The sequence below is a fragment of the Prionailurus bengalensis genome, chromosome E1, assembly GCF_016509475.1.
Source record: "Prionailurus bengalensis isolate Pbe53 chromosome E1, Fcat_Pben_1.1_paternal_pri, whole genome shotgun sequence".
NCBI lineage: Eukaryota > Metazoa > Chordata > Mammalia > Carnivora > Felidae > Prionailurus > Prionailurus bengalensis.
The window spans coordinates 33,824,813-33,839,390 of NC_057347.1; the positions used below are offsets into that span (position 1 = coordinate 33,824,813).

The 14,578-nt window shown below is 41.3% G+C and overlaps 1 protein-coding gene across 3 annotated transcripts in view; it reads left to right on the forward strand.

The window, feature by feature from the left end:
- The window catches only part of CA10 (carbonic anhydrase 10), a 490,509-nt gene that overhangs the window by 376,397 nt on the left and 99,534 nt on the right, over positions 1-14,578 (forward strand). For all 3 annotated transcript variants that reach the window (XM_043584025.1, XM_043584023.1, XM_043584024.1), the window contains one exon: positions 10,499-10,684. In XM_043584025.1, coding sequence (XP_043439960.1) covers positions 10,499-10,684 — 186 coding nt within the window. The remainder of the gene's footprint in view (positions 1-10,498; positions 10,685-14,578) is intronic.

Here is a 14,578-nt window from a genome sequence, read left to right on the forward strand (position 1 = left end):
CCTCTGTCTCTGCCCTCTCTCTCTCTCTTTCTCTCAAAATAAATAAATAAACGTAAAAAAAGAAAAGAAGAAGAAGAAATCACCAAGGGTATTCAGACTAGGACTAGCCAAATTGAACCCATTCTGGCATATCCATGGGGATACCATATTTGGGATTTAACAGTTTATCCTTGATCCCAGAAGCTACTTATAAGCTTTGTGATTTCCCCAAAGCTCTTTCTTATCAACTTCCGGATTTCTCTCTCAAGAGCTGTAGAACTTAGAACCAAACAGGCCTGGGCTGGTGGCCCCTGGGTGGCTCAGTCGATGGAGCACCCAACTTCAGCTCAGGTCATGATCTCACAGTTCCTGGGTTCGAGCCCCATGTCGGTCTCTGTGCTGACAGCTTAGAGCCTGGAGCCTGCTTCAGATTCTCTCTCTCTCTCTCTCTCTCTCTCCCTCTCTCCCTCCCTCCCCTTCCCCCCACTCCTGCTCTGTCTCTCTCTGTCTCTCAAAAATAAATAAATGTTTAAAAAAATTAAAAAAGAAACAGGCGTGGGCTGGAATTCTGTCTCTGCCAATTTCTAACTCTGGAGCTATAGTTAGGAGTCACTGAACCCCTTTGAACCTCTTTGAACCTCCATCTCCTTCTCTGTAGAATATGGATAATAATACCTTCCTCACATGGGCAGCATAAGAATTAAACAAAATAATGTATGTGAAGGAATAAGTATAAGGCCTAAAATATATATAGTCACAGCTTTTATTGTGGATATTATGGCAATATCCATTAGCCTATTGTGTTCACTCATATTATAGTAGACAATCTGCCGAGTAAGACTGTATTTTAAAGGCAAGAATGCCAACACTCCTGCATTATGAGTGAAGAGAGCTCATATGCCAACTCTAAAATAAATAAATAAAATTGCCATTATGAAATTTCTGAAATTTACAGGGTCACAAGAAACAGACTGCAGCCTCTCATTGGTGGTTTTGAAGTTGCTCTCTGAGACAGTTGGACGACCATGAACTTTGGATCATCAAGGCTTCTTTTGAGCTGTAGTTCCCTTACTTGCTTCCCCTGGGTGGAGTTCTTAGCCTATCTGTACCGAGCTTCCTGATCTAAAAAGTGGCACAGCTGTGTTGGTGGGAATGTAAACCAGTGTAGCCACTGTGGAAGACAGTATGGACGTTCCTCAAAAAATGAAAAATGGAATTACCCTATGATCCAGCAATCTTACTGCTGGCTATTTACCCAAAGAATATGAAAACACTTATTAGATATATGCACCCCTATGTTTATAGCAGCATTATTCACGACAGCCAAACTATGGAAGCAGTAAAGTGTCCATCGATAGATGAATGGATAAAGGTGTGTGTGTGTGTGTGTGTGTGTGTGTGTGTGTGTGATGGAATATTATTCAGCCACAAAAAATAGTGAAATCTTGCCATTTTCAACACCAGGGACAGAGCTAGAAAGGATAATGCTAAGCGAAATAAGCTAGTCAGAGAAAAACAGATACCATAGAATCTCACTCATACATGGAATTTAAGAAACAAAACAAATCAGTAAAGAAGAAAACAGAGAGAGAGAGAGAGAGAAACCAAAAAGCAGACTCTTCACTATAGAGAACAAACTGATGGTTACCATAGGGGAGGTGGGTGAGGGGATGGGTGAAACAGGTGAAGCGGGTTACGGAGTGTGCTTGTGGTGATGAGCACCGGGTGTTGTATGGAATTAGTGAATCACTATACTGTGCACCTGAAACTGAGATAACACTGTGTGTTAACTACACTGGAATTAAAACGTTTTAAAACATTGGCACAGCATCCGACCCAGTCCTCAGAATTCGCGGGGCATTCCTCCTGCCTTTCTTAATGAACTGCGTTGAGAATGCTGTAGCTTTTATGTAAGTAACGTGGTCATCTCTTCCTTTTACACAATTGGGATTCTGTTTCCTCTCAGCGACACCATTTGTAGTGTTAACATTTCCATTTAAGCTGTAGGGAATTATTTTTGAGTATATTAGAGGAGATTCAGGTCAGACCGCCTCGAGAGAGCATATAAAGGAAATCTCACACGAGCTTTGTATCACACCAAGCAAGTGACTGCTTCTTGAACCTTTTGGAATTTCTGAAGGTAAGGTTTACTTATGCTTAGCTGTCCTCAACTAACATCAACCCTATAGGTGTGATCTCCATTAAACCAAAAAATCTTCTGTATGTTTATTTTGTGAATTGGGTCTTTAAAAATATATATACTTCCTCTCTTTTTTTTCCAATCTGGAAATAGGAACTTAAACAAGAGGGACTTACAGCAGAATTGTCTCTGAATTCCCTTCCAGACTTAAGGATAAATTTACCTTGTTGTGCACATAGCTTTTGACAAAGCTTTCCTTTACAATTCTTCTGTAATTCAGACATACATTATTTGAAAGTGGCTCTCCTTCCATGTGACTGAGGTTTGTTGAACAGTTTAGGACAGCTGAATTTTTAAATTATGTGATGTAAAAGATATATTTATTCCATATACCAATGTGTTGGTATAGTATCAGCATGACTGTTTGGTTAAGATAAATGTGATGGTTAATTTTACATGTTAATTTGGCTGGGCCACAGTGTCCAGATATTTGGTCAAACATTATTCTGGATGTTTCTGTGAGGGTGTTTTTGGATGAGACAAACTTTTAAATCAGTGGACTTGGAATATATCAGATTGCACTCCATAATGTGGGTGGGTACACCCAATCAGATGAACACCAGATTAGAACAAAAACACTGGGCATCCCGGAGCCAGAAGGAATTCTGTGGCAGATGGCCTCTGGACTTAAGCTACAGCAGTGGCTCTCCTCTGGTTCTCCAGCCTGAAGCCCACCCTACAGAATTTGGACTTCCCATTTACATCTTACTGATTCCTTTTCTCTGGAGAACTCTAACTAATACAATAAACAATCCCAAACACCCTCAGCTCTCAACCACTGTGGGGTTCCTACACTATCAATTCATATTTAAAGAAGACCTGTTATATTGCTAAGGTAGTCAGCTGTGCAATTTAATAATCTCCAGCAGCTAAAAGCACAGGCTTTAGAGCCAGAGGTATGTGGGGCCAAGCCCCAGCTCCCCAACCAATGGGCTGTTTGCCTTTTGGTGGAAAATCACCATAGGGGCCTGGAAGGAGTGGGAGGCCTCCACTCCACAGGTGGGGTGAGCCCAATATCTTCTCATCTAAGGGGAAGCAAATGGCATGGGTCTAAGTACCATACTTGTTTGCTGCTGGGTTTGGTGAGGGATACACTGTGATAATTAATTAAGTTCAGGTTCAGAACTTAGCATGGTATCTGACACCAAACAGGGGTTCAAACCAAGATGGCGGCTATTGTGAATAAGATCATCACTGACTGTCAAAGAATCAAACTTCTCCTTACCCCCACAACACACTGACTGAATTTATTTCCCTCTAACGCAGCAGTGCCATCAAAATAAAAGAGATGAGCCCATTAATAACAGGACCTGGCCAATCATGAGCTGCTACAAATCTCTGCATTTGCTATATGAAGACATCCAATTTTATAAAATGAATAACCTGAGGGGTTTTTTTTTTGTTTTTTTTGTTTTGTTTTGTTTTGTTTTGTTTTTGTTTTTTTGTTTTTTTGTTTTGTTTTTTTGGTTTGCAAAAGAACAGATGGCTTTTAGAGGTTTTCAAGTTATCAAGATAATACTGAGTGACATACACTCTTGACAGGCCTCTCTGTGGAACACCTGTCACCTGCTTCGTTCAACACATATAGCTCCACCCTGTCTCAAACCAGTGTAAATGCCTGCAGAGGAGGAAATCAAGGGACTTCCCTGACCTTCAGATTTCTCCAGGTCTCCTCCCAGGAAGAACTTCAGCAGCAAAGTGTTCACTCCAGGCCCCTATTTTCCTGAAAAAAAGAATCTCGCTGTCTCTGCACCTGCCTGAGCCCTGCATTTACAGACTGGAGGAGAAAAAATCCCAGCATAGCTAGCTTCCCTCTGAAATGGGCTGAGATGCTCGCATTTGCTCACATCAAGACTATTAGACTTGGAATCCGGAAGACCTAGCTTTGCCACCACCGCCAGTTGTGTGACCCCAGATAAGTCACCGAGCCTTCAGCAACCGCACTCACTTCCCTCACTTGCAAAATGATTATCGCTTCCACCTCTCGCCTCATTTTGCAGTGGATTAAAATAAAACGTACAGGAGAACCAGGAGGCAGCCAGAGGCAACCGGGATCTCCCCTGCTGCTTCAACTTTTCTATGCAGCTCTGCTCTGCTTCCTGGTCTGCGTGAGACAACTTTTTCTAACATGCCCTGCACCAAAGTAGTTCATTGGAAACACTGTAATTAGCATTCCAGTTAAAATAGCACCATTGCAATGTTAATTACTACAGTGCAGATGTACCATTAGATATCATACATAATGTTGTCAAGCCTTTATTTTTAAATTAAAGTGCAACAAACCATACCCTGGTTACACAGCTTTTTTTGATTAATACAAATTAATGTTATTTCAGTGTCTAGGGAAAAGGGTGGGGACGAGGGAGTGTTGCATCTATCTGGAACAACGCATAGGCAAATGGGAGAGTTTCCTATGGATTCCCCATGACTTCCCTCCTCCACTCTGGTCTCTACATGGTGGAGAGTGTGAGCTCTACGAGGGCAGGCACCGTACCTGGTTTCGCTCCCCATGCCAGCCTCAGCTTCTAGCACACAGAGGCGTTGATTATTTTCTGAATAACTGACAAGAGGAATGAGTGAATGAAGATAAAGCAGTGTAAGCAGAAGTAGTAGGGGAGAAGAGTGGAGGAACTGGAAGGTACCGTGGCTTATTTACTCCTGATTACCCCCGTTTTGTGTTTGCTTTGTGGCCTTTAAAATGATCCTGGGGGCACCTGGGTGGCTCAGTCGGTTGAGTGTCCGACTTCAGCTCAGGTCATGATCTCACAGCTCGTGAGTTCAAGCCCCGTGTCGGGCTCTGTGCTGACAGCTCAGAGCTTGGAGCCTGCTTCCGATTCTGTGTCTCCCTCTCTCTCTGCCCCTAACCCACTCGCATTCTGTCTCTGTCTCTCTCAAAAATAAATAAACATTAATAAACAATTTTTTTAATGATCCTGGATGCTTCCTCGCCCCCTGGAGCGTTAAAATCCAAAATGAGGAGCAAGTGAAGCATCACAGAGCAGAAGTCAGTGGAAGTCCTTCAATGTGATGTTTTGCAAGCAAAGCTGTATTTCACCAGGCCCTGGGAAGTGGGGAAGATCAGCAGGGGTCCCTCCACATCCGAGAGGTGCCCATGCATCAGTCAAAAGGGAGGGAAGGAAGAGAATGAAAATGTTGGGCTGTTACAGGTATTATTTATTTCATTCTCAGAGCTCAGGAGGGAATTCTTCCCCAATTACTTTTTACTGTGGTCAAATACACGTATAAAATTACCATAGTAACCATTCTTCTGTATACATTTCAGTGGCATTCAGTACATTCACTTTGTCATGCAACCGTGACCACCACCCAATCTCCAGAACTCTTTGCATCTTGCAAAACTGACTCTGCCCATGAAGCACTAACTCCCTGTTCCTCTCCCCCCAGCCCCTGGCAGCCACCATTCTCCTTTCTGTCTCTACGATTCTGACCAGTCTAGATTCCTCATAGAAGTGGAATCGATTTACATTTAAAGTAATTACTGATAAGGAAGGATTTACTTCTGTCATTTTGATGTTTGTTTTCTGTATGCATTATAGTTTTCTATCTCCCGTTTTTATAGGGGAGATTTTCTTATCTCTACATTACATTTCGGGAAACTGAGGCTTCAGGAAATTAACTGAGCCTCCCAAGGTCACCAAGAGGCAGTCTGGGAATCTTTTGACTTGATTCTTGAATCAAGAGTCCTTGATTCTTCCACCTGCTATGTGCCAATATGTTTTCTAAGTCCTGGGAAAATGCAGACAGGCATGCAGCATGGTCCCTGCCTTATTTCAATGTGCAACAGTTTACTTAGGAACATGAGACAGACACAGATGGAAAGATTTCTAGAAGTGCAGGAAGGCCCTAGATACTTGCCTGCTGGGACAGAGCATATAGCCTCTAAGAATTCAGAGCAGTTCCTCTTACTCTGCCTCACATACGTAGGTGCCCAGGGGTGTTACCAGTTGAATCTCATGGTTCTGTTCTCCGTATCATTTGAAGAGAATTCCAGGGATCCAGCTCTGCTCTGTGGGATCTACTCTCCATAGTAGATGGATTTGACAATGGATAGTAAGCACTGTAATCGTGTGTACACCATTTGACCCAGAATTTGCCAAGTGAAATATCCCTAGATTAGTAAAAATATTTATCCAAAAGGAGGTTCATTGCAAATCTATTTTTGCAATAGTGAAAAAGTGAAAGGCTATAAGATTCAACAATAAGTTATGTATTTTTTTCAGTGGAGTATTATGCAACCAATTTAAAGTGATAATACAGAACAACAGGTTCATAACCTGGAAATATTCATGTTTGTGAAAATTATATATACTTATATAATATATATAATAACATGTGATATGTATATATTATTAAGTAATAAATAATATGTTTGTATATATAATATGTATATAATTATTTGTGTATATAAAATATATGCAATAATTATATATAATATTTATTTACATATTAAATATGACATTTGTCTATTATGGTATAGCATATCATATATTAATATGCAATTACTATAGTTAATATAATATATTATAGTAATATCAATACTGTAATCAATATAATTAATATAATATACACTAAATATTATAGTATATTATTTATATATTAATACAATTATAATTGATATATGAATATAATAAATATATATTAAATATATATTATACTATAGTGTTAATATATTGATGTTATACTTACACATTATAATAATAATATGTATTTATCTACACAAACTCATATGTACATGTGTATGAAAAATCACTTATCTGAATATACAGACACAGCCATAAACCGATCCTGTTAAAATATGGGTATATATAGTTATAAATATGAAGGGTATATATACCAAAATATGAGTGGAAATATATAAGTATGAAGAATATAATACCAAAACATGAGGTAATTGTGGAATTGTAGCTGAATTTATTTCCTTGAGCCATTCTATATCTTTCTAACTATACATAATATCTGTATATTATCTTAATTTTAGAAAAAGTAAATTTTACTTAACGATGAATGCAGAGTCAAACACAAACCTATCTAACCATTTTACTGCAAAAAAAATCATGAACTGGGACATGAAAAAAAGACAAGTTCTTATGATCTCATATCGACTACATATACATTTATTTTTGACAGGGGTTATTTGGTTACAAAGAATGGAGAACTTGAAAAAAAATAAATTTATTGGTGAGATGTAAAATATCTGAGAAAATGCAGCTCAGGCCTCATGAAGGAACCGTAAACAAGGAGGGGAAAGGGTTTCTGAAGGTCAAGTAGTTGTTCTGTCTCGGTGCATGGTTTCCTCTGTTGCTGTTGGTACATCTGCTTCTCTCTCTTTTCTCTCTGTCTGACCTTCAGCTACCTAGCAGGCTGAGTCTCTGGCCCCCATGTGACTTTCCAGTTCAGGTACTCAATACTGCCAGGCACTCAACAGAGTTTCTGTTGATAGTTCCAGATTCAGGACAGGGAAGATCATTGCTTTAGTGTGTATTAGTTAGCTTTTGATACATAACAAACTACCTCCAAAACTTAGGCACTTAGAAAACACCTGTTATTTAGTTTCCAAGTCTGTGGGTCTGTGGGAAGTTCTTCTGGTCTGGGCCAGGCTAAGCTGACCTTGGCTGGAGCAGTCAGCTGACAGGTCAGCCATGGAATGGCCAGTCTAAGATGGCTTCTCCTGGGATGACTCTCTTCAGTGTCATGTCACCCTCCATCAGGCTATCCCAGGCTTGTTTATGTGGTGGTCTCAACGTTCCAAGAAGGAGTGAGAAAATATGCAAGAACCCCAAAGACCTCTTCTTGGAGCACACATTATATCCACTGTTGGCCAAAGCAAGTGACAAGGCCAGCCCAGAGTTAAGAGGTGGAGAAGTAGACCCCTATCTTGATGGGAGCAGCTACAGAGTCATACTGTGAAGAGTGTAGTTACAGGGAGGGGGAAATTCTGCTCATTTTTGCAATCTGCCTTTTCATCTTCCAGCTTCCAATGCTGACATGAGCTCCATCTTGTACCTGCAGCCTATTTACATCTTTTCACATAGCCCCAGGGGTTGGTGTAGCAGGGAGAGAGAGGGACTGGAGACATGTGCATATATTTTTCACTGTTTCACCCTGGAAGTGATGTTCGTCATGTCTCCTCACATCCCATGGCCAACACCAGTCACATGAGCTCCACCATACAGCAAAATAGCAGAATAATGAGTCAATGGAGTATTTAATTGACATTACTGCACCGTGAGCAATCTGCAAACCCATCTGAGTATTCACAAGGCTGTCAGAAAGGTTGAGGGGCAGGTAAGGATGGTTCTGTAGAGAAAATATATGAAAATTGTGACTAGTGAAGGTATCAGACATTACATGAAGCCCTTAAGGAATCCCTAGGGCAGAAAGCTAGGCCCAAAGGAGTCAGAGTAAGCAGGAAGAAAATCCAATTATCTCAGCCTCTGAGGGCCCAGAAGCGCTCCATTCAGACCCATTCAAAGTCTCCTTTAAGCTTCATTCTGCTCCAAGAGCTATGTCGACGCAGGGCACTAAGGCAGTAGAGTCACAGGTGGGAATCAAGGTTATCGGATCAAGTATTGAGAAGTGCTAAGTTAAGAAAATGAAGCTGAATATCAAATTCAAAGAGGGAAAAGGGAAAAAGAACACAAAGCAGTAAGGTGAGCAGCTGGAGAGGCTGAAGCAAGACAGAATCAGAAGTGAAGAAGGGAAATAGGGAGCTTATATTAACTTCTTTAGCTTAGCACTGGATTCCCAAGCTCTGAGAAGGCATCAGCACTCACATTCTGTGCAGCGTCTGGTGGCAGGGGCAGGAGAGGGACCTAACAGACACACTGGGCAGCACACTTGAGACTTGAGACCATAGCCTTCAGCCTCCCACTAGGGTTGCTCCTTTTTACCCATTTTGATATCCTTGTCTCTCATTTGGCCTTTGTGGCATCTCTAGCTTTCCCCAGTGTCTCACACCTGAGATCTTAACTTTCACAGTATCTCTACATTCCAAATATTTATGGTAAGAGTGTCAAGTTATTTTTTGAAGTTTTAATTTTAATTCCAGCATAGTGAACATGCAGTGTAATACTAGTTTCAGGTGTACAATATAGTGATTCAACAATTCCATATATCACTTGGTGCTCATCATGACAAACACACTCCTTAATCCCCATCACCCATTTCACCCATCCCCCACCCCCTCTCGTAATCATCTGTTTGTTCTCTATAGTTAAGAGTCTGTTTCTCGGTTTCTCTCTCTCTCTCTCTCTCCCTCTCTCTCTCTCCCTCCTTCCTTTGCTCGTTTGTTTTGTTTCTTAAATTCCACATTTGAGGGGCGCCTGGGTGGCGCAGTCGGTTAAGCGTCCGACTTCAGCCAGGTCACGATCTCGCGGTCCGTGAGTTCGAGCCCCGCGTCGGGCTCTGGGCTGATGGCTCGGAGCCCGGAGCCTGTTTCCGATTCTGTGTCTCCCTCTCTCTCTGCCCCTCCCCCGTTCATGCTCTGTCTCTCTCTGTCCCAAAAAAAAATAAAATAAAACGTTGAAAAAAAATTCCACATTTGAGTGAAGTCATACGGTATTTGTCTTTCTCTGACTTATATTGCTTTGCATCATAGTCTCTGGCTCCATCCACGTTGTTGCAGATGGCAAGATTTCTTTTTTTTTTTTTTATGGCTGAGTTATATTCTGTTGTCCATTTGTACCACATCTTCTTTGGTACATTCATCTATCAATGGATACTTGGGCTGCTTCCATAGTTTGACTATTGTAAATAATGCTGCTGTAAACATAGGGGTGCATGTATCCCTTTGAATTAGTGTTTTGGTATTCTTTGGGTAAATACCCAGTAGTGTGATTGCTGGATCGTAGGGTAGCTGTATTTTTAACTTTTTGAGGAACTTCCAAACTGTTTTTCATAGTGGCTGCACCAGTGTGCATTCCCTCCAGCAGTGCAAGAGGATTCCTTTTTCTCCACATCCTCGCCAACCCCTGTCGTTAAGAGCAACAAGTTATATTTTTTATGAGGTTCAGTGTCCTAAATATTAGTCACAGTTGCTGAGGTCTCCATTGAGTTCATACCTCAAATTTATAAATTATCATGTGATCATAAATGTGGTTTATACGTCACGGTAAGTAACACGTAAGTTAGGTAGGGCAGGAATGCTCCCCAGAAGACTGATGCTCCATTCTCCATATATGGACTTAACCTAATGTGTTCCCATCCAGGGGAGGCAAAAGGCATGGTCTAAGGACCATGCTGGGTTTGGTGAGAAATGGGAAGAGAGCCTTGCTTGACCTGTTGCACATTGCCTTGCAGGTGAGCGGGACCATGTACAACACTGGAAGACACGTGTCCCTGCGCCTGGACAAGGAGCACTTGGTTAACATATCAGGAGGGCCCATGACATACAGCCACCGGCTGGAGGAGATCCGACTACACTTTGGGAGTGAGGACAGCCAAGGGTCGGAGCACCTCCTCAACGGACAAGCCTTCTCTGGGGAGGTATGTGGGGCTGTTGAAGTACTATAGCTGAGTGCCAATTAATAAGGTTTGGTGCCTATTTATATCCAAGGTGGGATAACAGATGGAAAGCTTTCATTTAAATCTGTGAAATGAGAAGGTCAGTGCCTCCTTTCTCCATCTGTCTTTTGCGAAGCCTATAAACTTGCTTCCAGTGTTTTCCAGGAAAGTCCACAATGAAACTGGGCATTTCATTCTGAGACATTGGTGCCCCTCTCATGCCTCATGCCCTACAGTATATCTGGAGCATCATTTTAACCCCAGACCCTCACCTTTCATGCACACCTTCCCTCACACCTATCTGGACCATCAGCTATGCTCCCATATGAGAGCATGGCTTCCATAATTCTCCCTTCTGGCAGACTGGGTCTTATTTGCACAAAACTATAATGTACCGTGAAACAAATGTCAGACAACTAAATAGTCTGCCTGACTTTCTACAGATTGGAAATGTCATTGTATGCCACCATTAATGGTGAGTATCACTGTGTTCCGCCATCAACCCAGAAAGAGTTCAGGCCACAGCAGTGAGCCAAACCAGGTTCAATTATAGGATGAAAGTTATACTTTAAACAGATGTCATCTGACATCTTGACAAGTGGGGTGTAGTTCATTTGTCCCATTTAATTTCTCTTACGCTTGAGGGTGGTTATCAGCTAGGGGTCAGGGGTGCTTATATGCTAAATATCCTGTAACTATGTTCTGTTTAAAAGTCCTCAGTAACCGATGTCAAGAAAGCTTTGAAATAGCAGAAGTAGGTATCTCATTATCGACTTGTCTTTTTAATTTTGTTTTCAGTCAACATCATTTCTAGAACTCTCTTTGTTTTTAATATAGCAAGATCATACACTGAGAAAGGGAACCCAACTTTAATGAGTCCAGTGGCCATATTTTAATGACTGTTCAAAGTGGGTCAACTGAGAATCTGCCTAGGCACTCTGCTAGATATCAGGGATACAAAGATTTAAAAATTAAAGAAAAAAAAAAAGAAGACAAAGCTCCTACCACAGAGGAGCTCAAAGGTTTGATTCATTCATGCAAATCGTTATTCAAATCATTGAAACTATTAAAGTATAGTGCCCTTCTGTTCTGGAGGTGTACAGGGACCCTGGCCAACTCACAACTCACCTGAAGGGGTCAGGAGAAGTCCCAGAGGAGGTTCCCTCTGAACTGGACTGAGAAGAGAGGCAGTGTAGGATCATTTATAAGAACATCAGCTTTGGAGTCAGTCAAAGAACCTGGGTTTGTACCTCCTGCTTTGATGCACACTTACTGGGTGATCTTGAGATGGTTTCTTGATATGTCTGAGGCCGAGTTTAGATACCTCTCAAGGTTATTTTGGAAAATTAAGTAGGATTCCAGATGTAAGGAACACTTGGAGCACTCAAGAGTGGATAACAACAAAGATAAAGCGGGAAATGCGGGACTACTAAGGGCACCAAGTGTGTCAGGGCCTTGCTTATTGGGGAGGCGGCTGGTAGAGATCACTTGTGATCGATTAGTAATGGCTGCAGGAGGACAGGGTTGAGCAGGCATGAGCCTCCTTCCTGGATCTGTAGGGAAAACATGCTAGGATCGATTAGGGATATCTGCCAAAGGCACCTTAATGGAAAAACTCCCTGGAGTTTTAGATTCTGAGCTAGAGTTTAGCAGGGAATGTGATGAAAGCAGGGCGAAAATCCACGAATTGAGAGTGACTAGAGACTGCCAGTCTGAATTACAGACTATTCTAAATTAGATAAATGCTTCCTTTTTAAATACATATTATTTTAATATTTATAACTATTTTATTGTTGGCTTCCTTGCTCATTTATTTGCTTTTATTTCTTTGCCTTTCTCCCTCACTGAACTGTTCTATTCTGATCCTTATCTAAAAATTAATGTATTAATGAATTTATTAAATGAATGAGTGAAAGTCTGTAGGTGGTTACTTGGCCAAAGTCTATACGTTTTAGCATTCCTTAGAATTGCTCTCTTTCTTCAATGTGTAATAAGGGTGCTTTATACTTTGTATGGACACTACAATTTTGGAATAAATGAGTGTTTCCAGAATCCTTAAGGGAAATATATCACAATTTGATCTCTCAGAGTATTCATTTTCCTAGAAATCCCAGACCACAGGTATCAGACACTCCAAGGAATCTGCATTTTTAATGCCCCAGGAGAGTCTGATTATTAGGTTTGTGAAGCACTCTCTCAGTAGTACACTCAGTGAATAAAGCATCTAAACAGGGGCGCCTGGGTGGCTCAGTCAGTTAAGCATCCGACTTCAGCTCAGGTCACGATCTTGCGGTCCGTGAGTTCGAGCCCCGCCTTGGGCTCTGGGCTGATGGCTCAGAGCCTGGAGCCTGCTTCCGGTTCTTTGTCTCCCTCTCTCTCTGCCCCTCCCCCGTTCATGCTCTGTCTCTCTCTGTCTCAAAAATAAATAAACGTTAAAAAAAATTTTTTTTAAAAAAAGCATCTAAACAGAGTTGCAAATCAGAATTAACTGGGGAACACTGTCAAAATATTTACATTCGAACCCTTCCCTAAGGCAATTGAATCAGAGTCTCTGGGAGTAGGGTCCAGGTATGCACATTTGTAAAAAATTCCCCCAAGAGATTTTGGTTAGTGACCACTGTGCCAATTTTAGCTCAGGCTCTGCCTGAATTACCCCAGTTTTCTAAACAATGAGGACTTAATCAATAAAACCATACTGCACAAAAATTAAAAAGGGTACCCAGGTGTCATTGCAAATGGCAGAGCTGGGGTGCTTTCTAGGCTGGTGGGATTTGGGGGAACAGCTTCCCAAGCAGGAGAGCCATACACAGCCATTACCCCAAGGCAAGCCAGAGTATTGGCCTCAGCATAAGTACTGTTACACCTTGTCCTAGGCAGACCACATCATCTGTGTTACAATTCATTCCAAGCCCCTCAGTATGAGTGGTCTCTAAACCGGTGTGGATTTAGGTGCAAGAAATCAGAACGTTGGAAGCATCAAAACGATGTCATGTGGCTAGGTATTGGCTTTCGAGATATTTAAAACAGTTTAGTGAACAAGAAAAGTCTGGCATCTTCTCTGTGATGTAAAGGCAAAAACTTAGGGTCCATGGATGAAAGTCCTGGAAAGATGGAGTTCAGCTAAATAAATATGTGTTCTAACAATGAGAGCTATCCATCGATGGAATGAGTTTGCCTCTGAAAATAGTGAATTCCCATCACTGGAATTATTAAGCATGGAGTGGAATTTGAGGACTTCATTAAAGTGACTCATATCCCAATGAACAAGTAGACTACTAGCTGTCATGCATCGTCTAGTGCTGAAATTCCACACAATCTATGATTTCCTTATAGAAAAGGTCCTCCAGTCGGATTCCACTGAATGTTAGCCCCAGTTAAAGTAATTATGTCCCATCCTGTAGGTTCATGTCTTACTTTTATTTTGTGCTATGTTCAAAGCTACCTTTGGTCTCTGTTTCTGGCTATCCTCTGAGAGGACCCAAGTAGACACTTCTCGCAACAGAGCATGTGTTTATTTTGTTGACAATGAATAATCACATTGCCATCTGTCCCATCTATCATTGCTGATCGTGATAAGTCAATTAATGCCAGGCATTTTCCTTGGCACAGCACAACAGTCGTTATCTGAAGAGCTGTAGATTAATTGCAGTCTTGTCTAGTGAGGTTATTGTAATTGATGGTAATCATTTGCTTTGTTTTATAAAGCTGCGTGGATGTACGACACAGTCAGCAACTGCATTTTTATAAAAATTATTCATGTCCTACATGGAGAACTCCTGGATGCCTTGTTGGGGGTTGGTGATAAATGAGCATATTCAGGGATTCAAATGTCTCAATTTTTTTAAGAAGGGAAAATTAACCGTTTTTAATAAGTAA